The following is a 24235-nucleotide window of genomic DNA, read 5'->3' as shown; positions in this document are numbered from 1 at the left end:
ACTTAAAAGCTCAGCCTGATGTCTTGGAACCATTTGATATAATGGCCCCAGTACTGCCAATGGCAGTACTTGTATCAGACAGGATTTCTTCTTAGAAAATGTCTTGTTTGTGTGATGGCCTCAACACAATTTCCACTCCAATGTGCTGTTTCACTAAATTGACTGTTACTCCCCATGTATTATATAGCTCGCTATCTTGTAGACTCTTGTCTACAAGACAACTTGCATTCAAGATTGGATCTACTGATACCATAATGACCAAGTAAGCAAAGATCTTGAAATGTGCTGTCATCTCAAGATGTTGAGATAGAAGAACTCGGTAACCATATTCCAAATGAACTGAACAGACTGATGGACTGCCCAAGACTATACAAAGAAGCACAGTGTAAATAACAGATAATCCATCCTCTTTGGAACTCCAGAAATCAGTTTAGTTTCTTAATAAAAGATGATTAAAATGTCCTTTAACATTATTAAAGCACATAAGGGGATGTTCAGGCAAGAAATTTCTATACAGAGCAGTAAATAAATAGACCTCTCCTTTGCAAATGCATTCAGGCAATGCCCCAGCTACTATAAGGTCTAATAATCATTAGAATCACACCACCAATTAATCCAAATGTCCTGGCTGCAACCCAGCGATAGTTAAGTAGTTCCACCTGACTATCTAAATTCCTTTTGTAGTTGCAATGGGGTCTGATGCTCCTATTCTAATAGAGACAGCACATTCACTGAAGGGCCTGATACTGCAGCTTTTTCCCCTTCATGCTTTAGTTGGGCTAGGAACTACTATGCCTGCTCGAAAAGCATGCTGCCCTCTGAGTAGACTACTTAAACACAGTTAGCATGTACGTTTCGATTGCTGCTAATTTGGTGCTGCTAATGCCTTCCTGAATGAGGATCTGACTTTTGAAGGGAGTAGCTAGACTTCTTATAGGCTTTGTCAAGTCCTTCCTGGGTCAGATTTATGATTTTATTAAAAAAAGAAAATCTGCATCAGCTGAACAGTACCACAACTTTCCCTCTTTTCTTCCTCAGCTATCACCTAACGAGGTAACAGAATGGAGAGCAAACAGCAAAGCAATGGTGAGATGAAAGAAAATAAGGTGGTGAAGAAAAAAGTGGTGAGTGAATTCCCCAAATCTTCTGTCAACACATTTGTTTGCTATTTGGGGACTGGAGGCAGAAAATAACTTTTTGGAACCTATCTGAATACTTGCAGGTGCAGGCTCAGTGTCTTGAACGCAGGAATGTGCTGTTTCCTTTCTGCCTTTGGTACCTGCACTGCACCTGGTACCACAGGACTCTCATTTTCTCCTGCGTTTCTCTTTAACATGTATGTCTACTTTTAAACTAGCCAAAAAAGGGTTTAGGCAAATCATACTGGGATTACCTGACTTTAGGATTTAACTAAAGCCTCCCTTTTATGGGAGGGACTCTGTCATTTGAGAGCAGAGGTAACATTTTGAAGGAGAGTTTCTGTGCCTTCAAAAGGAAATTTTTGGAGGATCTATTCTGTGGAGAAAAGCTTTGATTTTGTCTCTGATACCTTTCTTATACAAGAACCCACAAAGCTGTGTATTCTTCCCCTTTTTGCCCTTCTGCTCTGACGTGCACAAGAAGAGCAAAATTATGCTTCTTTCCATAGGAATATGGAGATTTGAGCAAATGGAGGTTTCTGGGATGAAAATTTGAGGGGTATAGAGAGTAGCGTGTGTTTAGTTTCTGTAACTTCCTAACAGCAGTTGTAAAAGGTCAAAATATGGGAGTGTGTTAAGGTGCAAAACTATGTATGCATTAATCACATGCAGACATATTATTTGTATTTGAGTACTAACAGAACTACTTGCACTGCACAATTTAAAATGAAACTAAATAAAATACAGGTGTGTGATTCATCTCAAATACACTCCATGCATTTTAGAGGCTTGATTCTCCTGACTTGACCCTTTCACAGCTTATGATCATTCAAAGACGTTACAAATTATGTCTGGATCACCTATCTAAGATGACATTTCTCAAAAAGTACAATAATTTTACATGTTAATGAGTAGCATCTGGCTTTCTACTCAAATACTGCTCAGCTTGATCTGAGTCAACGACATATTGAAGTTGCTGCATCATAAACTGCTTTCAAACCTGCAGTGCTTTACGGCATTACTTATTGTGGCTTTGAGAGCTCTAAGCTAGCTGTGAGGTCCGTAGCCTGTCAAGTGGCAACAGCACAGATTTACACCAATATTAACCGCAGCCAGCTGGGAATAGTTCCTTATGCACTTAATACTCATCCACTGCCAACCTGAAGGTGTAGTATAACTCTGGGGAGGCCAAGATGCCCATGCTTGCAAATAGGTACCTTCAAAAATAATAGCAGCGGCTTTTACCTTCCGCAGGTAGCGTGTCTCATCACCATCTGTTACACAGCTGTAGTATGGCATACCTCCATGCGCCGTGCGGTTAACGTCTTAATTGGCTACAAGGCTTGTGGTATCTTCACTTGCCAGCCTCGGCAACACGGGAAAACTCTTCCCCTCCTTACTCTAGCGTCTCGCTTACAGAAAGGCAGCCCAGGTTTCCAGACCGCAGCCGCGGCAGCCACCCGCTCCAAGGCGTGGACCCCAGCCCCCACGCCACTCAGTGGAAGGCCGTGAGGGACACTCAGTCGTGACATTTCCCCGCACTGGTGGGTAAATCCCTGCTGAGGGAAGGGTCCTGCCAGGAAACAACCCGCACGGCGCCGGGTACGCACATTTGCTGAAGTTATGTACAAGCAGGCAGATAGGTGAGCTCGCGCTCCTCCGTCCCCTGCGTCCCGCCCGCACCCCGGGGCGGCGTGCGCCGGGCACGGGACTCCCTGCCCCCCTGGCAGCCGCCTCCCCCCGCGGCCGGCGCTGCAAAGCCGGCCCGGGCACCCCCGAGCGCCAGGCGCCCCCTCGCCTCCCCCGCCCCCCGCTCGGCCACCGCCTCCCGCGGCCGCGCCCCCGCTGCGCCCCGTGCGCTGCCCGCTGGAGATGCGCGGCCGCTGCGCACGTGCGGTAGCGGCATGGACCGTGCGGCGGGGCCGGAGGCGGCCACGCTGGTGGCGCGGGGAAAGGGGGGCGGCCGCCGCCGCGCTGGCAGAAGCGTAAGTAGCGCGGGGCAGCGCGGCGTCTCCCCCGGGCCGTTTTGTTTTGGAGGTGACCGTCGCCGTTTCAGCAGCGTGTTATCGGCGGAGCGGGCAGCAGGGCGGGGAGCTCGGCCTGCGCTGCCCGCGCCTGGGGGACGGGGAACCGGGGTAGGGGGTGAGTTCAGTCCTTTCCCGGCGCGGCGGGGAGGGAGGAACGGCGAGGCTGGCGAACGGCGGCGGGGAGAGCCGGAGCGGCTGCCCGCGGCGGCGCCGAGCCCTTCCCCGCTCGGGAAGTTGTTGGTGCCGGTGCAGAGAGGCCGGCGGCGGGCAGGCGCGGGGGCAGAGCTAAAAATACCGCGGCCGCCGCGCCGGGACCCAGAGGACGGGCGGAGGGCAGCGCCAGCCGCCGCTGCGCGGGGAGAGCAACCGCCCCCGCGGGCGGAGCGGAGCAGGGCGGGGGCGCCGGCCGCCCCCCCGCTGCCTCCCGAGACCACCGGGACTGGCCGGTCCCCGGGGCAAGGGCAAGCGCGGGGCGAGCGGGGTGGAGGTTCCCCGCCCGCCTCCGCCGCGCCGAGGGCAGGGCAGCCGGCGGGGCCCCGTGTCCGCGCGCGCACCTGCCGGCACGGCCCTTCTCCGGGCTTAACGGTGCTGGGGTATCTGGTGTTCTCCTACAGCTGCATCTCCTCAAGGGTGGCGAGTAAGGTGCGCCAAAATCCAGCTTCCCAATATCAGTAGAGAGTCTTAGAAATATCTGTTTAAGAATATTAAAACTTCCACGTAGGAGCGTGCAATGTTTGTTTACTCCTTATGGCTGAGAAGGGGTTTATAACTAACCAAAGTAGTGTTCTAAACTGTGTTTTGAAAACTGAAATGCTAACTGTCATGCATTTTAAAAAAAAAAAAAGACAATTTAAGACTTATCGTAGTTGACAGTGATGATACAGTGTATGCTGAGCTGGGATGGGAGTTGGCAAAAGCATCTTGCAGAGCATGGTGCCCTGGGATCTGTGGTAAGAACAAAACTGTGGACTTTCACAGGTGAGCACTTCCCAGGTATCTGGAGGTCTTTGCTTTGAACTGACATGCAACTTTCCTGCCTGAACACTTATTGCTGTGGTGGCGGTCACACCTACCTGCCCTTGCACTGGTGGCTGCTACGCATGAGCACACGGATGGCAGTGAAGTCAAGGAACACCTATAAAGGAGGCGTGGTTGCCACCTTGTTTCCTGGTCACTGTAAAACACATTGGATTTTTGGGGGTGTTTTTTTTCCTTTTTTTTTCATTAACGTTGTCACAGGGTTAATATTTGTCTGAGCAACAGATTTTTTTTTTCATTCTGTCTTCATTATGCTTTCATCTTTTATCTGGTGTTGCTGAAGCCTGAGCAAATATTTAAAATAGTGTATAAGGAGAATGAGGAGACAGGTCATGGAGAAATTGAAGTTCGTGTTCCAAGAACTGTGAACTGTGAATCGATTTAAGTCTGAGGTTTTCTGCAGAGGGCTGTATACTTGAAAAATTCTTGGTATTGAAGTAGGTTATTTGCGATACTTTAAAATAAAGTAGGTGTGGAGTTTTCTAATTTGGCAGCACTTTGTGATTTGTCCTGCCTTAGCTTCCACTTAGCCACATGTGCATATAATTTGCCAGCGCTGAGAGGTTTAAGCATTCACTGGAGTTTTTAATAACCACTACACTGTATGATCTGAACTGTTCTGTTTGCAGGATTTTTCTGATGGGTCTAACGCTGTTAGAGCGCTTTAGCAATATTGCGTCAACATTACCACACAGCACTTGTGAACTTGCACTTACCATTTGTGAACCCTTTGGGAGCAGCCTGGTAGACGTCCAGGAATATTCTCAGTGTTATTAGTTCAAAGTAGTAGCAGCTTCTGCTAAGTGTAGGAACACTTGCACATAATAGAGAAATAATGGACACCTAATATGAGGTGTTATCACCAGAAGCTAAATAAAGTCCTATGTCAACATTTCTACTTTTTGCTACCAAAGTAATGGTGCAAAGCTGTGTGTGTGTGTGTGTGTGGCAGGTTCATTTTAAGAAGCTGGCTAATAGTAAGAAATTGTATTTGGCTTATGTAACGAACTCCACAGGATATATTTCTTAATGAGGCTTTTTTTCCCCCCTCGTACACTTCCTCCTGACCTGACTGAAAACAGGCTGGTTAATGAACTGTATAATGTCTTTAAAAGGTCCCGCATCATGTGGAAGAAATTAAAAACACTCAGCTATCCCACAGGGCAGCTGTGGAGCACCCCACTTTTGCTGGGTTGTACACTGTGGTCTCTGCCCTGGCACCTGAGAATCTCATCCTTCTTCATGGGTCATAGTGAGCCTACAATGATCGTGTGGAACATCAGCTCTGGCACATGCTAACAACCACAGTGCATTCACTTGCCCTTCTCTGCTGGTGATACTGGTGGAGCTTGTTCAGTCCATCATCACTGCTTGTATGCCATGTGCTGGCTACACAAACCTAGTTCGTGCTTCACGTCTTCGTTTTCCAAAGTGAACATACAGCTTTGTGCAGCTGACAGAATTTATTGACTCATTAACCCATTGTGCCTGCTGTAAGTGATACAACTGAAGCTGAGTTTATTAAGCCTGCTCAAGCAGGCCTTTCTCCTTTAGAAAGGATTGATGCTTCAGTGAGTGATGAGGCTGTGCATAAAATGACAGTGAGCTGTGTCTGAAATTCTAGATTCTTAGCAGGTTTTTTTTTATTCAAAACATGTTAAAAAGCCGTCTACTTTATCATTCAGAAGTCAAGAAAAGTGAGGTGTTTTCCATGATCTGCAAAACTTCATTCACAACTGACCAGCCACCAAAACACTGACTTTAACATCTCTTGGGGATAGCAACGGTCACTTCTGATGCCCTCTGTAATCCAGTAGGAGAACTGAGTGGCAGAAAGTCATACTGAGGAAGGTGGAAAGGACCCTGAAAATGCAAAATCTGTCAAATAAAAGCAGTCCTACGTTTTATTCAACAGCTAATGTGAAAGAAGTTGTTAGCATAGGTGGGCTAAAAACAGGATGAGGGGGATGGAGGGGAGAGACCTGAGGAGGGAGAAGTACAGGTGTGTCACTGGGGAAAAGGGCAAATGGCATCTCCACCAGAGAGTGTGTGTGTGTGTCAGCAAATTGCTGCTGGAGAGTTGCATTTGGGTTACAAAACCTAGTTTGTAGGCATAATTTTGCTTTTTTGGTCACAATTTCACTAATCTTTATACTCACGGGACTGGGGGGCACACGATCTGACAGGTTTTCACAGAAGTCAGGTCTACCCACAGACCTGTTGCATCAAATATATACAACTACTTGCTTTGTTGCACTAGTGCTATGTTGCCAAGTTACCTTTCCTGAGAATGTGCTGCTTCAGCATTTTACTTTTTGGGTTGCTTACACAAAAATCTGTGAGGTTGAAAGAAGTTCAGATGTTCACTTATGCCTTGGTAAACGTTAACTGAGATGCTGTCACTCAAATTTACTGTTCCTCATCGCAGCAAGGGGAGGTGTTTCAGGGCATTATTTTGCCGCAAGGATATATGCCTGCAGAAGCTATACGAGATAGTGTAAAGAGTGTTTAAAACCCGAGGCACGTTAATTTAAAGTATACTAACAACAGCTGCATCTTTCTTTGTTTTTCAGAATTGGTCTGGGAGTCTTGTTGTTGCCTCTTTAACTGGTGCTTTCGGATCATCTTTTCTTTATGGTTACAATCTCTCAGTGGTGAACGCTCCTGCAACGGTAAGTGGCTGACAAAACTGCAATTTAGTATCAGTAGAGGGCAGCCTTGTCCAGCTAGTGTGCACTCCTCAACTTGCTGCTTTTCTGATCTTGATGTAGTAAAAGAGGTTAAATCTCATATGTTAATTTTCCTTTGCCTGAAAACCTCTTTCTGCTGTCCATGAGGGTTTTGCACAATTGCAGTAGCTGTCATGAAACTAAATGTTGCTGCTGAGGTGAGAGAGTGCACGTGGTTTGCTTCTCATTCTCCCTAAGCCCAGACTAATACTAAATCTTCTTGCACACTTTTGCATAAGGTATTTTTAATAGTCTGTCTTTATGACTAGTGAGTACTTGGTGGCTCTATGCACATGTTCAGCAACTTCTGTTCACTTCATTCAGTTCTGGAAGTTTGCACAACATTTCATTCCCACAGTACTGACATTATAAATAATGCCTCTGGCATCATCTTAAATAATGGGCCTCTTCTTCTGTGTTTCGTGGTGATGCCTTGTTTAGTTCTGAGTTCAAAACTGCTGTGTTGACCATCTGTTGGCTGCAACATATGGAATAGATTTGATGAATAGAGCACTGTGAAATCAGTGTGCAGTATTTGGGGGAATTTCATTAAAATATCAGTTATCGGAAACGGAACTCTGAGCATTTGGGTTTTACACTGGCTGTCTAGAGATCCTCAATTCAGTCAAGCATAGCAATGGGTAATAGCATAGGTAAGCATATACCATAGCATAGGTAAGCAATTCAGTGGGGTTGCAAGCAACACTATTTTGAAAAGGTAGCTAGTAAATTTTGGGAACTAACTGTGGAAATGCTATTGTGAAACAGTTCCTTTCCAAAGCTAAGCTCCTTCTTTTATGGAAATCTCTTATGAAACCGTGTGGTTAGGTTTCCACCTATGCAGGTTGGTTAAATTAAAGATGGATACAATATTTATGCAAATAATGAAAGAAGATTTTTTTTTTTAATTACGTTTCATACGTGTATTTTATTTGGTAAACTGATGACCTGAAGAACTAGAAAGAGGCTTACTCTGTTGGAAGTTCTAATTGCCCTCTTCTTAACTTCTGGGAATTTTCTTGGAAGTTCCTGGTCCTTTTTGTACAAATAACACAGGGTTGGACAAACTGGGTATTTATTCTAGCATGACATGTCTGGGCATCACTTCACCTCGCATTCGTCAGAAGATAAACATAGGTTAGAAGAAATCAACAGGAATCTGAATTTCTGTGAGCAATGGTATTGATTGTTCTGATGGTAGACATTCTTCCTGCACAGCCTCGGTACTGTCAACAGAGGGGTGGGAATGATCTGATTTCTAAAGTGTTAAGTGCCATTTAAAAAATGGACTGTCCTGGTAGTCAGGGCTATCCTGTCACTTTCTGCGGGAGTAAAGGAAAGAAAGGATGACAGGATGCGCTCTTTGGCAACACTCAAATGGTTAGGTTTGAGCCATTTGATAGATTATAGTGATGACCAGAGTATGGGTGGGGAGGATGGAGGTGCAACCATACCATGAGAAATGCTAAATTCCAGGCGTTGTGGTTAGTAACGCTTCCAGGATTGTCCATTTTTGCTTGAAATCTTTACTGTTGATTTTGGACTGAAACCGGGCACTGTGGTAATGGCTTCAATCATACCGTTGACAGGTTTGCATGAAGTCCTCCTTTTTGCATTGTGGTGTTTCAGTGTTTGAGCATTTTATGTCTGTCTTATTCATGTTGTCACACATTAGCTAGGGCTAAGAATAGTCCTACTGACAGGGAATGCATAGCTGTGTAGTTCAAGAGCAAAATACCAGTGTGGCATCTGGTCCCCCCTCTAGTCCCAGGGTATCATCCATTTGCCTAGGACAGACTACCTTCCTGTCCCTGTCCCCAGAGCTGTGGTGACTAGGCTGAAGGGAAGAGTCTGGGCTCTGCTGGTAGCCGTGGTGGGGAGGAGCGAGCTATACCAAAGCTGTGCTTCTTGCAGCACAAGAAAAGGAACCTCTGCCCCATCTGTTTTCCCCCTGTATGTCACCAAATCAGTCTGCTGCAAGGCAACCCTTTGGGAATAGCGATGTGAGGTGACTTGAGGTAGACCAAAGGGGAGCACCTGTAAACAGCAGTCCTGTAAGAGGTTATATCGGGAATGCAGTAATTCCTAGAAGTTGTGAGCTAAGTTTCATTTATAAACTTGGTAGGACAAATAACTTCTTCTGGTGACATGCAGCTTACAGCTTGCATTGTATGAGCATCTCTCTGTAGGATGTTGGATATCTGCTGCCCCCGTTTACTTCACTACAGTTCCTTTTGATGTCTGAATTTCTCCAGCCTTAGAGAAGGACTGTATGATGCTTTGAGAGGTATTGAATAAACGGTTGATAATGACTAAAATATGGGATGTTTCCAGGATCCTGGAACTGAACATATCAGCACAATGACTGAGCTGGGGCGGGGGGAAGTTAATTTATGACTGAAGCATTGGAAGAACTGTTTGTAAATTCATGTGTACATTTCCTTTTGGTGTGGCAACTTGTGCCAGCTCATCAAATTACAGGGGAGTACCCCTGCAGTTCTCACCAGTGAACTTCACTGCAGGTGACCTCAAAACATAGAGTCAGTCCAACTTCCTTTTTGTTGCAAGAAGGGAATAAACTGCACCAGCTCTGCTCAGAGCAGAATTGCTTTGCACTCAGCCCCCTGCTATTCTGTGGGAAAGAGCAGTGACCCACTGCAGGTATGCTTCCCCCTGCCCATAGCACCTGACAACATGAGAAACCAGCATTAGAAGCCTCCATTAGCTTGTTCAAAGAGTTACAAGAATTTGTTAAAAACATATGGGAGCATTTGGCAGTAGACAAATGCAATTGAAGCTGTCTTTTTCTGAGCTGAATTTCTACAATTCATTTCATGGACTGACTGCGGGCAAGGTCTGTAGAACAACGATGTGCCTTGTGCTCTGTATGGGAAGCAAAGTCCCTGCTATTGACTGCCGGGCGGTGCTTGCCCCCTTCCCACAGGTGGCTGCAGCTTGGCATTCATTTTAGAGCTGATACAGGGAAGGTAAGACTGTTGCAAAAATGTATAGAGTGCTGCATCAGCCAGTTCAGTAGCTGTTTCTGTGTGTGAGTAACCTTCATAACTATGGGTAAGACAAGGAAAATGTTCTCCTGTATTTAAAATATATCCCTTATACTTATAAGGCATAGATATTTTTATATCTATATTTCCCACCCCAGCACTAGTGCTTTGATGAGCTGAGGCAGCCCAAAATGAGATACTGATATCAGTCAGCTACCATTCCTTGTAGGCTTTGGTTAGGGGCTATAATTTTTGTATACAGCTTTATGCCATTAGTGTTGTTCAGACAACTGATTAAAATACCAAAGGAGCCTTTCCACAGAATTAGTGGATTCAGATCCAGTGGATTTGGTATGTTTCATGTGCAATTTCTCAAAACTCGTATGTGTTACTAGCTTCCCATTTCTTGGCAATGGGAATCCAGACACCGGTGAGGTACATGCCAGCACATTTATCTGCTACTGTTGACTGTAGTAGTTTGTACTTTCTTTTCTTGAATATTTGCAGTTATTTTATGTCTCCTTGTAAAATAACAAAGCTATGCTGAGACAATTAGTCGTAACACAAGGGGAGAATAATTTGCATACTATTTTTAGCCATTATCATTAGCAAGAAATGCTAATAGTGTTCTAAAAATGTGTTCTTTTAGTATTTATTAGTATCAGAAATGAACTTCAAACAAATAAGAAGATATCCAAATCTAAATATAGTCTGAGTGTTGATGTTAAAGAATAAGATGTATTTATTGTATGTACTTGATTTAATGGCAGATTAATTTTGAGTTTTACTGTGAGATTCTTCTAAATGGATTAAGCACCAGCTTGACTTTTTTTCCTTCTTTTTTACGTTTTTTTCTGTCTGTATAGATATATGTTTGTATAGAAACATGTAAGATAGGATGGGAGAAATATCCCTGTCCTCCTTTCAATAGAGGGCATAATAGACCTAATAGAAACTTGATAGAAGGAAGACAGTAAGTGGTACATTCTACCTCTACCTTTCTTAGGTACTTTGCAGATGGAGAGGTGGTGTTTCAAACTAAGTCCTCAAATTGAATACTCCATGTGTCCAAGGCTGGAATACCTAAAGTCTGAAATTCCTAGTTTGAACAGGGAAAATGTGGTGTTAAGCTTATACTGTTGAGTCCTGCCCCAGGATAATTTAACACCTATGACATACTGGAGGAAATCTGAGAAGAAACTGGGGAAAAGTGCCAAGATTAAACTTTATGATCCTGCAGAGCTTGTCAGGGAGTGGTGACAGAACAGGTGAGAGCATTAGAAAAGCATGCTGTGCAGTTCTGCAGTAGTGACCTCCTGGAACTCTATCCTTGCCAGAGCATCAGACCACCACAGTGGCATCAAAGCTTTGCATAAAAATGAGGAAGTGTGACTTAAAAGAAAGTAAATAGGTGATGCCTCTGCAGGCAATACAGAGACTATGTAGAAAAGTCATACCAGAGCTATGACATCTTTACCTTTTAGAAAGATGAAGAAACTTTGGTGTAGTTAAATATCATGGGAGGGAAGTTGTTAGAAGGCATCCTTCAAAACGGTGCAGTTCTGCTCATGTGAGGAAAGCCGAAAAATGATATGAACTCTTTTTATATAAAAAAGTGAGATTCTCCTGGAGTTTGGGTATTTACAGCAGGCATAAAAACTGTCCAGACAGAGGGCATGGGGATGTAAGGCATAAGAGATGAAGCTGAAAAAGAATGTTCAGAAAATACAAGAACAGAACAAGAAACCTGAATTAGTGTTTTGAATTGGAAAGTTGGGGGGTGGGGGAGGCATCCAATGCTGGACTCTTATTTATAGAATCATAGTCATTTAAGTTAGAAAAGCCCTTAGGATCTTTGAGCCCAGCCGTTAACCCAACACTGCCAACTTCACAATTAAACCATGTCCTTAAGCACCACATCTACATGTTTTTAAATACCTCCAGGGATGGTGACTCCACCACATTCCTGGGCAGCATGTTCCAATGCTTGACAACCCTTTCAGTGAAGAAAATTTTCCTAATTTCCAATCTAAACCTCCCCCTGTGCAACCTGAGGCCATTTCCTCTCATCCTGTTGCTTCTTGCTTGAGACAAGAGACCGACACCAGCTTTGCTACAGCCTCCTTTCCGGTAGTTGTGGAGAGTGAGAAGGTCCCCGCTGAGCCTCCTTTTCTCCAGGCTAAACAACCCCAGTCCCCTCAGCCGCTTCTCGTAAGAATTGTGCTCCGGACCCATCACCAGCTCCGTTGCCCTCCCCTGGACACGCTCCAGCACCTCTGTGTCTTCCTCGTCCTGAGGGGCCCACAGGTGAACACCGTAGTCGAGGCGCAGCCTCACCAGTGCCAAGTACAGGGAGATGGTCGCTGCCCTGGTCCTGCTGGCCACACGGTTTTGGATACAAGCCAGGATGCCGTTGGCCTTCCTGGCCACCTGGGCACGCTGCCGGCTCGTATGCAGATGGCCGTTTTCTGCCCCAGGCCCTTTTCTGCTGGGCAGCTTGGCAGCCGCTCTGCCCCCAGCCTGCAGCGCTGCGTGGGCTTGGTGTGACCCCAGCGCAGGCCCCGGCACTGAGCCTTGTTGAAGCGCACACACTTGGCCTCGGGCCATCGCTCCATTCTGTCCAGGTGCCTCTGCAGAGCCTCCTGCCCTCAAGCAGATCAGCACTCCCACTCAACTTGGTGGTGTCTGCAAGCTTAGTGAGGGTGCACTCGACCCTCTCGTCCAGATCATTGATGAAGATATTAAAGAGAACTGGCCCCAGTACTGAGCCCTGGGGAACACCACTTGTGACTGGTCACCAGCTGGTAACCCCATCTACTACCACTCTTTGGGGTCAACTGACCAGCCAGCTTTTAACCCAGCAAAGGGTTCACTTGTCCAAGCCATGAGCATGGGGGCTGGAAGGAAGGTCCAGGGCCCGTCAGCTTGACCCCGGGGAAGCTTATGGAGCAGATCATCTTGAGTCCCATCACATGGCACGTACAGGACAGCCAGGTGATGAGGCCCAGCCAGCATGGGTTTGTGATAGGCAGGTCCCGTTGGACTGGCCTGATCTCCTTCTATGACAAGGTGACCCACTGAGTGGATGGGGGAAGGACTGTGGATGTTGTCTACCCGGACTTTAGCACAGCCTTTGAGACCGTCTCCCACAGCATTCTCCTGGAGAAACTGGCTGCTCGTGGCTTGGACAAGTGAACTCTTTGCTGGGTTAAAAGCTGGCTGGACAGCTGAGCCCAAAGAGTCAATGAAATGTGCAGTGAAACTGCAGAGTTCTTCAAAAGACACACAGGCCAAGCTGCAAACGGACACCCAGACAGAGCATCCAGTTTATTCCATAGGCACACTCAGACAGCTCTTTCCAACAGGATGGGTGGTCCCATGCTGTTACAGGTGATAACAGGAGCCTCAGCTGCAGTGGCATCTCCAGCTGGACCGGCGGACATTCCCCACACGCCGGTGATGCTGAGCTCCCCTCGGGCGGTGTCATGTCCGTGCCCAGCTTGCTCAGATCTGCGGCACGCACTCCCCGGGCAGTCTCTGGGGTGAGCAGATTCTCTGTGCCAGTGTCCGCAGCTGTCCCTCGGGCCCCACCGTTGAGAGGCGAGAGGAGATCCTCAGGGTCGCAGGCACGGGTGGAAAAGCCTGTGACCACCAGGAGACGGGTGCAGAGCTGCAGACCTCTGAGGTGGGAACTGTCCTGCTGGGTGTGCCTGGCCGTGTGCCTGCAAAGCAGCATCTCGACAGCAGCGTGGCTCGCTGGCCGTGGCGTGCTGCTGGTGAAGCTGGCCTCCCTCCGCCTACTCAAGGCTCAGCGTGGCTGTCCTGCCACACCGCAAAAATCATCTCAGTGCAGATGTCCATCTTGGAGGCGGTTGTCAGCTGGAACCTGCAGGACTTGGAGGAGGGCAGCAGCGTTAGCTGGCAGTGGTGCGACTCAGGCAAAAGCAGCCAGGCTGTTTTTACTAGTGTTTGGGTCCAGCAGACGATTTTCTCCACATCTAGGCAGGAGCGTGTGCAGAGGGTGTGGAGGAGGCGCGACCTCTGGTCCTCCGGCAGCTGGTCCTCGGGGTGGTGGAGAAAGCACAGTGTGTCTCCCAGCAGCTGCTGCCTCAAGCACACGCACTCCAGCTCCACACGGATGTTGGGCTGCTCTTCTGGCAGCTGCCCCGCGGTGACCGGCTCCAGGGTGAAAGAGTGCCCGGGGGGTGGCCACAGGAACACAGGCAGGCGGTAGGTGATGCTGTTGCCGTGCACACTCCAGGTTTCACGGGCACCCTCCTCCCCAGTGGCTGGGTACGGCTCTGGCATGAAACTCCTCTTGCACAGTATCTGGCAGACCTTAAGGAGGTCACCCACCAGCTCCTTCAGGGCCTCGCACGTGTCAGGCAGGTCCTGCATTGGCGGTGGGGTGGGCACAGCCATAGAGCTGACACTGCTGTGTGCACCATGGACGTCTTCCTCCTCCCTGTCATCCTCCTTTCTGTCCTGCTCACTGCGGCTGCCAGAGGCAAGCTTCATTTCCCTGACCAGCCAGCAGACGCTAGCGAGCAGCACCAGGGCCCCCGCAACAGTCCAAAGCGGCCACTGCTGCAACGCGGGAAGGAACATGCCCCGGCTCCGGTCAAGCTCCTGCATCACCCGAGTCGTCTGCTCATCCAGATACGCCTTACGCTGCCGCATGCGCTCGTCCGCGGCCGTATCTCTGCGGTGAAGGCCCTTCTGTGTGGGCTGCATGGCCAGTATAGCCAGGATGAGGGCGATTGCCGCAGCCATGGCCTAGAGGAGGTGGGAGAAAAGGGGGCTGAGCAGGGCTGGGTGGGAGGGAGCGCGGGGCTGGGGGAGCGGGGCAGGAGCCGCCTGGAGCTGGGGGCCGGTAGGAGAGGGGGTGATGGAGGTGCGAGGGAGCCAGGGCAGGGTTTGTGAGCACTGTACCGACGGGAGCCGCGGGCTGTCCCCATAGAGTCTCCCGAGGCCCCATCCCTGCCACAGGACAGCGTCCCATGGAGCCACGGGCACCCGTCACATCCCCAAAGCCGCTCTGGGCACCTGCCACCAGCGGGAGCCCCCAGCAGCTCTGCCCCAGCCCCGAGGGCGGTACCGTGCCCTGCCCTGAGGGGCTCGCCTCTCGCTCTGGCTTAGAAAGGCCCTGGGCATCTGCCTCGTCCCCCACCCAGCCCAGCCTTCCCCCTGCATGCTGCACTCACCGAGCGCCCAAGTCAAACTGCAGTGGGGCTGCCTGGTGATGTCCCTGAAGACAGCTCCCATTGTGACACGTCCTCGGTGATGTCACAGCCGCCGGGACAACATCACCCACCCAGCAAGTTCCAGCCTTCGTCCCCACCGCCCGACTCAACGGGTCCTGGGCATGGCACCAAGAACAAAGCAGCCTGGCGGGAGCAAGTCCCCAGGGGCTTCTTGACCAAGCGAGCAGACACCCCCAAAACTGAAATGAAGACGGGGACTGCAGGTGGATGTCCCTGACTTATGTAGAGAGGTGCAAAGTTTTCTGGGCCAGGTGGTCTGACTGCGAGCTGTCTTGAAAAGAGGAGCTAGGAGCCCTTGGGCAGAGACAAAACTCCTCCTCCCTGTGCTCCTCTGGGATTCCTTCTGGCGGGGCAGGACTGAGCCCTGCAGACACTGACGGTTAAGCCAAATGCGAGTTGTGTCCCTGGTGCAGGTGGGAAAGATCCTGCGGCTCCTGTCTCTGGTTACCAAGTTGCCCCCTGCAAGGGCAAGCGAAGGAGCTGGAGAGGCCACGCTGGGGACCGCCTCTCTCCGCTCCCCTGAGAGATTTCCATGGTTCAGGACAGCCCTCTGTACAGCGTGCTGCATCTTGCTTCCCAGAAACGTGGCCTGTACTGCACGAGTGCACGCCCCGAGACCCAGACAGCTCAGAAGCTTTCTTTAGCATTGCTGAATATCCACCAAGACCGACATGGGTGCCATGTTTCTGTCTGTTCAGCATGTGCAGGACTGTACATCTGATGGGCCTCCCGTCCAAAGCCTTCTGGAGGTGAAAAGGGGGAGGGAATTGTGCCCCAGAGTCCCTTTCTGTGTCAAGCTTCTTGTTGAGGTGATGGGGACCTGAGGTCCCAAGTGGAGGGAACCTAGAATCATGGAATCATTTAGGTTGGAAAAGACCCTTGGGATCAACAAGTCCAGCCATAAACCCAACACTGCCAAGTCCACACTAAACCGTGTCCCCAAGTGCCACCTCTACTCGTCTTGTAAATACCTCCAGGGACGGTGACTCAAGCGCTTCCACTGGGCAGCCTGTTCCAATGTTTGAGCACCCTTCCAGTGAAGAAAATTTTCCCCAACAGCCACCGTCATCCTCCCCCGGCACAACCTGAGGCCATTTCCTCTCATCCTGTTGCTTGTTGCTTGAGACAAGAGACCGACACCAGCTTTGCTACAGCCTCCTTTCCGGTAGTTGTGGAGAGTGAGAAGGTCCCCGCTGAGCCTCCTTTTCTCCAGGCTAAACAGCCCCAGTCCCCTCAGCCGCTTCTCGTAAGAATTGTGCTCCGGACCCGTCACCAGCTCCGTTGCCCTCCCCTGGACACGCCCCAGCACCTCTGTGTCTTCCTCGTCCTGAGGGGCCCACAGGTGAACACCGTAGTCGAGGCGCAGCCTCACCAGTGCCAAGTACAGGGAGATGGTGGCTGCCCTGGTCCTGCTGGCCACACGGTTTTGGATACAAGCCAGGATGCCGTTGGCCTTCCTGGCCACCTGGGCACGCTGCCGGCTCGTATGCAGATGGCCGTTTTCTGCCCCAGGCCCTTTTCTACTGGGCAGCTTGGCAGCCGCTCTGCCCCCAGCCTGCAGCGCTGCGTGGGCTTGGTGTGACCCCAGCGCAGGCCCCGGCACTGAGCCTTGTTGAAGCGCACACACTTGGCCTCGGGCCATCGCTCCATTCTGTCCAGGTGCCTCTGCAGAGCCTCCTGCCCTCAAGCAGATCAGCACTCCCACTCAACTTGGTGGTGTCTGCAAGCTTAGTGAGGGTGCACTCGACCCTCTCGTCCAGATCATTGATGAAGATATTAAAGAGAACTGGCCCCAGTACTGAGCCCTGGGGAACACCACTTGTGACTGGTCACCAGCTGGTAACCCCATCTACTACCACTCTTTGGGGTCAACTGACCAGCCAGCTTTTAACCCAGCAAAGGGTTCACTTGTCCAAGCCATGAGCATGGGGGCTGGAAGGAAGGTCCAGGGCCCGTCAGCTTGACCCCGGGGAAGCTTATGGAGCAGATCATCTTGAGTCCCATCACATGGCACGTACAGGACAGCCAGGTGATGAGGCCCAGCCAGCATGGGTTTGTGATAGGCAGGTCCCGTTGGACTGGCCTGATCTCCTTCTATGACAAGGTGACCCACTGAGTGGATGGGGGAAGGACTGTGGATGTTGTCTACCCGGACTTTAGCACAGCCTTTGAGACCGTCTCCCACAGCATTCTCCTGGAGAAACTGGCTGCTCGTGGCTTGGACAAGTGAACTCTTTGCTGGGTTAAAAGCTGGCTGGACAGCTGAGCCCAAAGAGTCAATGAAATGTGCAGTGAAACTGCAGAGTTCTTCAAAAGACACACAGGCCAAGCTGCAAACGGACACCCAGACAGAGCATCCAGTTTATTCCATAGGCACACTCAGACAGCTCTTTCCAACAGGATGGGTGGTCCCATGCTGTTACAGGTGATAACAGGAGCCTCAGCTGCAGTGGCATCTCCAGCTGGACCGGCGGACATTCCCCACACGCCGGTGATGCTGAGCTCCCCTCGGGCGGTGTCATGTCCGTGCCCAGCTTGCTCAGATCTGCGGCACGCACTCCCCGGGCAGTCTCTGGGGTGAGCAGATTCTCTGTGCCAGTGTCCGCAGCTGTCCCTCGGGCCCCACCGTTGAGAGGCGAGAGGAGATCCTCAGGGTCGCAGGCACGGGTGGAAAAGCCTGTGACCACCAGGAGACGGGTGCAGAGCTGCAGACCTCTGAGGTGGGAACTGTCCTGCTGGGTGTGCCTGGCCGTGTGCCTGCAAAGCAGCATCTCGACAGCAGCGTGGCTCGCTGGCCGTGGCGTGCTGCTGGTGAAGCTGGCCTCCCTCCGCCTACTCAAGGCTCAGCGTGGCTGTCCTGCCACACCGCAAAAATCATCTCAGTGCAGATGTCCATCTTGGAGGCGGTTGTCAGCTGGAACCTGCAGGACTTGGAGGAGGGCAGCAGCGTTAGCTGGCAGTGGTGCGACTCAGGCAAAAGCAGCCAGGCTGTTTTTACTAGTGTTTGGGTCCAGCAGACGATTTTCTCCACATCTAGGCAGGAGCATGTGCAGAGGGTGTGGAGGAGGCGCGACCTCTGGTCCTCCGGCAGCTGGTCCTCGGGGTGGTGGAGAAAGCACAGTGTGTCTCCCAGCAGCTGCTGCCTCAAGCACACGCACTCCAGCTCCACACGGATGTTGGGCTGCTCTTCTGGCAGCTGCCCCGCGGTGACCGGCTCCAGGGTGAAAGAGTGCCCGGGGGGTGGCCGCAGGAACACAGGCAGGCGGTAGGTGATGCTGTTGCCGTGCACACTCCAGGTTTCACGGGCACCCTCCTCCCCAGTGGCTGGGTACGGCTCTGGCATGAAACTCCTCTTGCACAGTATCTGGCAGACCTTAAGGAGGTCACCCACCAGCTCCTTCAGGGCCTCGCACGTGTCAGGCAGGTCCTGCATTGGCGGTGGGGTGGGCACAGCCATAGAGCTGACACTGCTGTGTGCACCATGGACGTCTTCCTCCTCCCTGTCATCCTCCTTTCTGTCCTGCTCACTGCGGCTGCCAGAGGCAAGCTTCGTTTTCCTGACCAGCCAGCAGACGCTAGCGAGCAGCACCAGGGCCCCCACAACAGTCCAAAGCGGCCACTGCTGCAACGCGGGAAGGAACATGCCCCGGCTCCGGTCAAGCTCCTGCATCACCCGAGTCGTCTGCTCATCCAGATACGCCTTACGCTGCCGCATGCGCTCGTCCGCGGCCGTATCTCTGCGGTGAAGGCCCTTCTGCGTGGGCTGCATGGCCAGTATAGCCAGGATGAGGGCGATTGCCGCAGCCATGGCCTAGAGGAGGTGGGAGAAAAGGGGGCTGAGCAGGGCTGGGTGGGAGGGAGCGCGGGGCTGGGGGAGCGGGGCAGGAGCCGCCTGGAGCTGGGGGCCGGTAGGAGAGGGGGTGATGGAGGTGCGAGGGAGCCAGGGCAGGGTTTGTGAGCACTGTACCGACGGGAGCCGCGGGCTGTCCCCATAGAGTCTCCCGAGGCCCCATCCCTGCCATAGGACAGCGTCCCATGGAGCCACGGGCACCCGTCACATCCCCAAAGCCGCTCTGGGCACCTGCCACCAGCGGGAGCCCCCAGCAGCTCTGCCCCAGCCCCGAGGGCGGTACCGTGCCCTGCCCTGAGGGGCTCGCCTCTCGCTCTGGCTTAGAAAGGCCCTGGGCATCTGCCTCGTCCCCCACCCAGCCCAGCCTTCCCCCTGCATGCTGCACTCACCGAGCGCCCAAGTCAAACTGCAGTGGGGCTGCCTGGTGATGTCCCTGAAGACAGCTCCCATTGTGACACGTCCTCGGTGATGTCACAGCTGCTGGGACAGCATCACACACCCAGCAAGTTCCAGCCTTCGTCCCCACCGCCCGACTCAACGGGTCCTGGGCATGGCACCAAGAACAAAGCAGCCTGGCGGGAGCAAGTCCCCAGGGGCTTCTTGACCAAGCGAGCAGACACCCCCCAAAACTGAAATGAAGACGGGGACTGCAGGTGGACGTCCCTGACTTATGTAGAGAGGTGCAAAGTTTTCTGGGCCAGGTGGTCTGACTGCGAGCTGTCTTGAAAAGAGGAGCTAGGAGCCCTTGGGCAGAGACAAAACTCCTCCTCCCTGTGCTCCTCTGGGATTCCTTCTGGCGGGGCAGGACTGAGCCCTGCAGACACTGACGGTTAAGCCAACTGCGAGTTGTGTCCCTGGTGCAGGTGGGAAAGATCCTGCGGCTCCTGTCTCTGGTTACCAAGTTGCCCCCTGCAAGGGCAAGCGAAGGAGCTGGAGAGGCCACGCCGGGGACCGCCTCTCTCCGCTCCCCTGAGAGATTTCCATGGTTCAGGACAGCCCTCTGTACGGCGTGCTGCATCTTGCTTCCCAGAAACGTGGCCTGTACTGCACGAGTGCACGCCCCGAGACCCAGACAGCTCAGAAGCTTTCTTTAGCATTGCTGAATATCCACCAAGACCGACATGGGTGCCATGTTTCTGTCTGTTCAGCATGTGCAGGACTGTACATCTGATGGGCCTCCCGTCCAAAGCCTTCTGGAGGTGAAAAGGGGGAGGGAATTGTGCCCCAGAGTCCCTTTCTGTGTCAAGCTTCTTGTTGAGGTGATGGGGACCTGAGGTCCCAAGTGGAGGGAACCTAGAATCATGGAATCATTTAGGTTGGAAAAGACCCTTGGGATCAACAAGTCCAGCCATAAACCCAACACTGCCAAGTCCACACTAAACCGTGTCCCCAAGTGCCACCTCTACTCGTCTTGTAAATACCTCCAGGGACGGTGACTCAAGCGCTTCCACTGGGCAGCCTGTTCCAATGCTTGAGCACCCTTCCAGTGAAGAAATTTTCCCCAACAGCCACCGTCATCCTCCCCCGGCACAACCTGAGGCCATTTCCTCTCATCCTGTTGCTTCTTGCTTGAGACAAGAGACCGACACCAGCTTTGCTACAGCCTCCTTTCCGGTAGTTGTGGAGAGTGAGAAGGTCCCCGCTGAGCCTCCTTTTCTCCAGGCTAAACAACCCCAGTCCCCTCAGCCGCTTCTCGTAAGAATTGTGCTCCGGACCCGTCACCAGCTCCGTTGCCCTCCCCTGGACATGCTCCAGCACCTCTGTGTCTTCCTCGTCCTGAGGGGCCCACAGGTGAACACCGTAGTCGAGGCGCAGCCTCACCAGTGCCAAGTACAGGGAGATGGTGGCTGCCCTGGTCCTGCTGGCCACACGGTTTTGGATACAAGCCAGGATGCCGTTGGCCTTCCTGGCCACCTGGGCACGCTGCCGGCTCGTATGCAGATGGCCGTTTTCTGCCCCAGGCCCTTTTCTGCTGGGCAGCTTGGCAGCCGCTCTGCCCCCAGCCTGCAGCGCTGCGTGGGCTTGGTGTGACCCCAGCGCAGGCCCTGGCACTGAGCCTTGTTGAAGCGCACACACTTGGCCTCGGGCCATCGCTCCATTCTGTCCAGGTCCCTCTGCAGAGCCTCCTGCCCTCAAGCAGATGAACACTCCCACTCAACCTGGTGTTGTCTTCAGACTCACAGAGGGTGTGCTCAATCTCCTCATCCAGATTGCTTATAAGGACATTAAAGAGAACTGGCCCCAGTACTGAGCCCTGGGGAACACCACTTGTACTCAGCGACCAAGTGAATGTAACTTATTTACCACCACTCTTTGGGGTCAACTGACCAGCCAGCTTTTTACTCAGTGAACAGTGCACCCATCCAAGCCATGAGCAGTCAGTTTTTCCAGGAGATGCAATGAGAGGTAGTGTCAAATACTTTACTCAAGTCCGGATAGACAACATCCACTGCCTTTCTCTCATCCACTAAGTGGGTCTTCTTGTAACAGAAGGCCATCAGGTTCGTCAAGCAGGACCAGACTTCTATAACACTGTTGACTGTGCCTGATCATTTGGTTGTCCTGCACCTGCTATGTGATGGCACACAAGGTGATCTGCTCCATAACTTTCCCTAGCACCAAGGTCAGGCTGTAGAGGATGTATTGGAGATGCTGAAATGGCAGTAGAGGTAAGGAATAAAATTGGTGGTAATATTGTGTCAGGTTGCCAAAATACCTTAACGTTTGTTCAAGACTGGAAAAATAACTCAAAATATAGCCTTCATATCACAGTGCCGCTTCTTTTTAAATAGCCTCAGTAACTGAGAAGGTTAATGTGACTTTAAGAAAAAAGTAGTTTTTAGGGGACAAACGTGGAACATGCATGCAAAGAATCAGTTATTTGTACCTGATAAACCAGCAGACACTGTAGTAGAAAAGTGAGAATTTGGAGAAATGCTGGCATGGTTTTTGCGAAGGAGAACTATGACTCAGATATCTATCAGAGTTCTCTAAAGTTTCAAGAGGGCCTTGGACTTTCAAAAGATACCCTGGAAGGGGCCTTATGGAAGGGTCTTAAGGAAATTAAGCTTCCATGGGAGGAAAGTGTAGGTCTTAGGATAGCTGAAGCATTAGAAGAGAGGTCTTAGATTTTCATTTCTTCAGAGAACCAGCTTGTCTGGTGAATAGATTCATATCAGGGTCTTAGGTGTCCAACTTCATGTTTGATACATCGCTTACGTTATTCAGCAACCTGTACTTCATTCAAAAAACAGGTTATGTAAATTTGAAGAGGAGAAGCTATAACAGACTTATAAAAGTGATTTGGGATCCTTAATTTTAACAGTGTCAGACAGCTAGCTCTTTTTGACTGATACTGTGGGCTTTTTTCCCCCTATCAGTATCAAACAATGGCTGTCAGCTCTTGCCTCCCTCATCTAACAGTTATTTGTCTTGGATGTAAATTCTTTGGGAGAAAAATGTTGCCTTTCATTGCTTGGCTTAGTAGGTCCTTGATTTTGCATAGCTCCTAGATGTGGCACTGTCATAAATACAATGCAAAAGTGGACACAACCTCCCTTCTTCCCTCAATCCATGAATGCCAATTGTTTTCAATTCACTCTATCTTGTTTTTTCTAGTGTTTGCTAAAGAATTTATAGAATCACTCACTTTTACAATACTAGCCCTTTGGAAAAAATAGACTAGTGAAAGGCACTTAATTTTGAGCAAATCTGAGATCTGCATTCTGGGACTGAAACAGAAAATAGAAAATATGATAAATGTTGTTTCATGGTGAGTACAGTGTAGGGTTTTGCCAAAACGATTCCTACTTCTATAACTTTTAAAGCATCTTTAAACATTTGCCAGGGAATTTCCCAAGTTGCATGTGAACTCCATCTGGCAGGAATTGGTTGTAACTCCCTTCCTCTACGTTACCTTTACATTTCTGCCAATTCACCAACTTCTTCAAGATGTTTTCACCTGTACCTGCTACTGGAGCCTCCTTTTCTTCCTTTGCTTCCTTAGTTCCAAGTTATTTGCACTACAGATCTATGAAAAAACAGTAAAAATAATTGCTTTTAGCCTAAGACTCTGATTAATGATCATTGGCTAATAGTAGTTAGCATTTAAGATTTGTGCATGTTCTTTTTTTAAAAGTCATGGCAAATGCTAGGCAGTGCAGTTTTCCTTGGCTTGTCCAAAAAACTGTTGTGCTAGGATGTGGTATATCAAATGCATGAGGTTAAGAGTATGTATGCAAGCAGTGAGCAGAGCTCAGCTGACCTCCAGTACCTTGCCAAGCACAGGTGACATAATTTTGTGGAGTCTCCCTTCTCAGAGATGCTCAGAAACCTCTGTACACAGTCCTGGGGCCTAGGTGGCCCTGCTTGAGCAGGGGGGCTGGACAGGATGGCCTCCAGAGGTTCTTCAAACCTCAACCGTTGTGTGATTTTATGTCTCAGCCCTTAGCCCCGGTTCAGGCTGAAATGTTTATATATGTGTACCTAGTAAGGGTAAAGCAAACTGTTGTTAATTTTGTACCAACAACCTAAATGTCAACATCCTTGATTTATAGGAGTTTGTCTTTTAAAAGCCTCTTCTAAATTCATATACACCTATGGTTTTTTCTCCGCCTTGTTTATGACTGGTATGTAGTTAAACATTTGTATGCTTTGACTGGTTCAGTTGGTCTGTATTGCAATTGCATCTAGAAGTGAGGCCCCATTTTCTGGAGGAGGGAGACAGAAGAGCAAGGGTGATTCCTGCAAGCAAGCTACTGGGGTTTTTTTGTTCTCTTCCTCTCAGTTCTGTTCTTAAAGTGTGATTTTGTACATGTATTCTTATTGTTATGTATTTTCTTTCAGTATATCAAGAAGTTTTACAATGAAACTTGGGAAAGAAGATACGGTTTCTCAGTGGATGAAGGCACACTGACTCTCCTCTGGTCCATAACTGTTTCTATTTTTGCCATTGGTGGCTTTGTGGGTGCCATTATTGTTACCCCAGTTGTGAAGTTCTTTGGACGGTAAGTGTGTTGGAAAACTTTTATTTTCTAAAGCAGTTTCTCACTTAGGCTCTCTAGAAGGCTTTACTTTTCTTTTAAAACCCTCTTCAACAGAATGCAAATTTAAACATAACATCTTCAAATTATGAAAGCTCATTTCTAAGAGTTCTGAATTTCCAAGAGTGTTTTTTCTAACTC

At 50.1% G+C, this 24235-nt stretch overlaps 2 protein-coding genes across 3 annotated transcripts in view; one reads left to right on the top strand and one right to left on the bottom strand.

Annotated features, from left to right (window-relative positions):
- The window catches only part of SLC2A9 (solute carrier family 2 member 9), a 135009-nt gene that overhangs the window by 18519 nt on the left and 92255 nt on the right, over positions 1-24235 (top strand). Inside the window, exons 2-4 of one of the 2 annotated variants that reach the window (XM_080387805.1) lie at positions 1039-1124; positions 6778-6876; positions 23898-24058. In XM_080387805.1, coding sequence (XP_080243931.1) covers positions 1062-1124; positions 6778-6876; positions 23898-24058 — 323 coding nt within the window. In that variant the 5' untranslated portion in view covers positions 1039-1061. Of the gene's footprint in view, positions 1-1038; positions 1125-1191; positions 3125-6777; positions 6877-23897; positions 24059-24235 lie in introns of those variants that run through there. The other variant, XM_080387804.1, reaches the window with a different exon arrangement.
- LOC308058321 (inositol 1,4,5-trisphosphate receptor-interacting protein-like 1) lies at positions 11920-16203 on the bottom strand. The gene has a single exon (XM_080373920.1). It carries the CDS (start codon positions 14709-14711, stop codon positions 13740-13742), a length of 972 nt encoding a protein of 323 aa, XP_080230046.1. The 5' UTR covers positions 14712-16203; the 3' UTR covers positions 11920-13739.

The sequence above is a fragment of the Falco punctatus genome (genome assembly GCF_963210335.1).
Source record: "Falco punctatus genome assembly, chromosome: 1".
In the NCBI taxonomy this organism is placed as follows: Eukaryota; Metazoa; Chordata; class Aves; order Falconiformes; family Falconidae; genus Falco; species Falco punctatus.
This window is presented reverse-complemented; position numbering and strand designations above follow the sequence as displayed.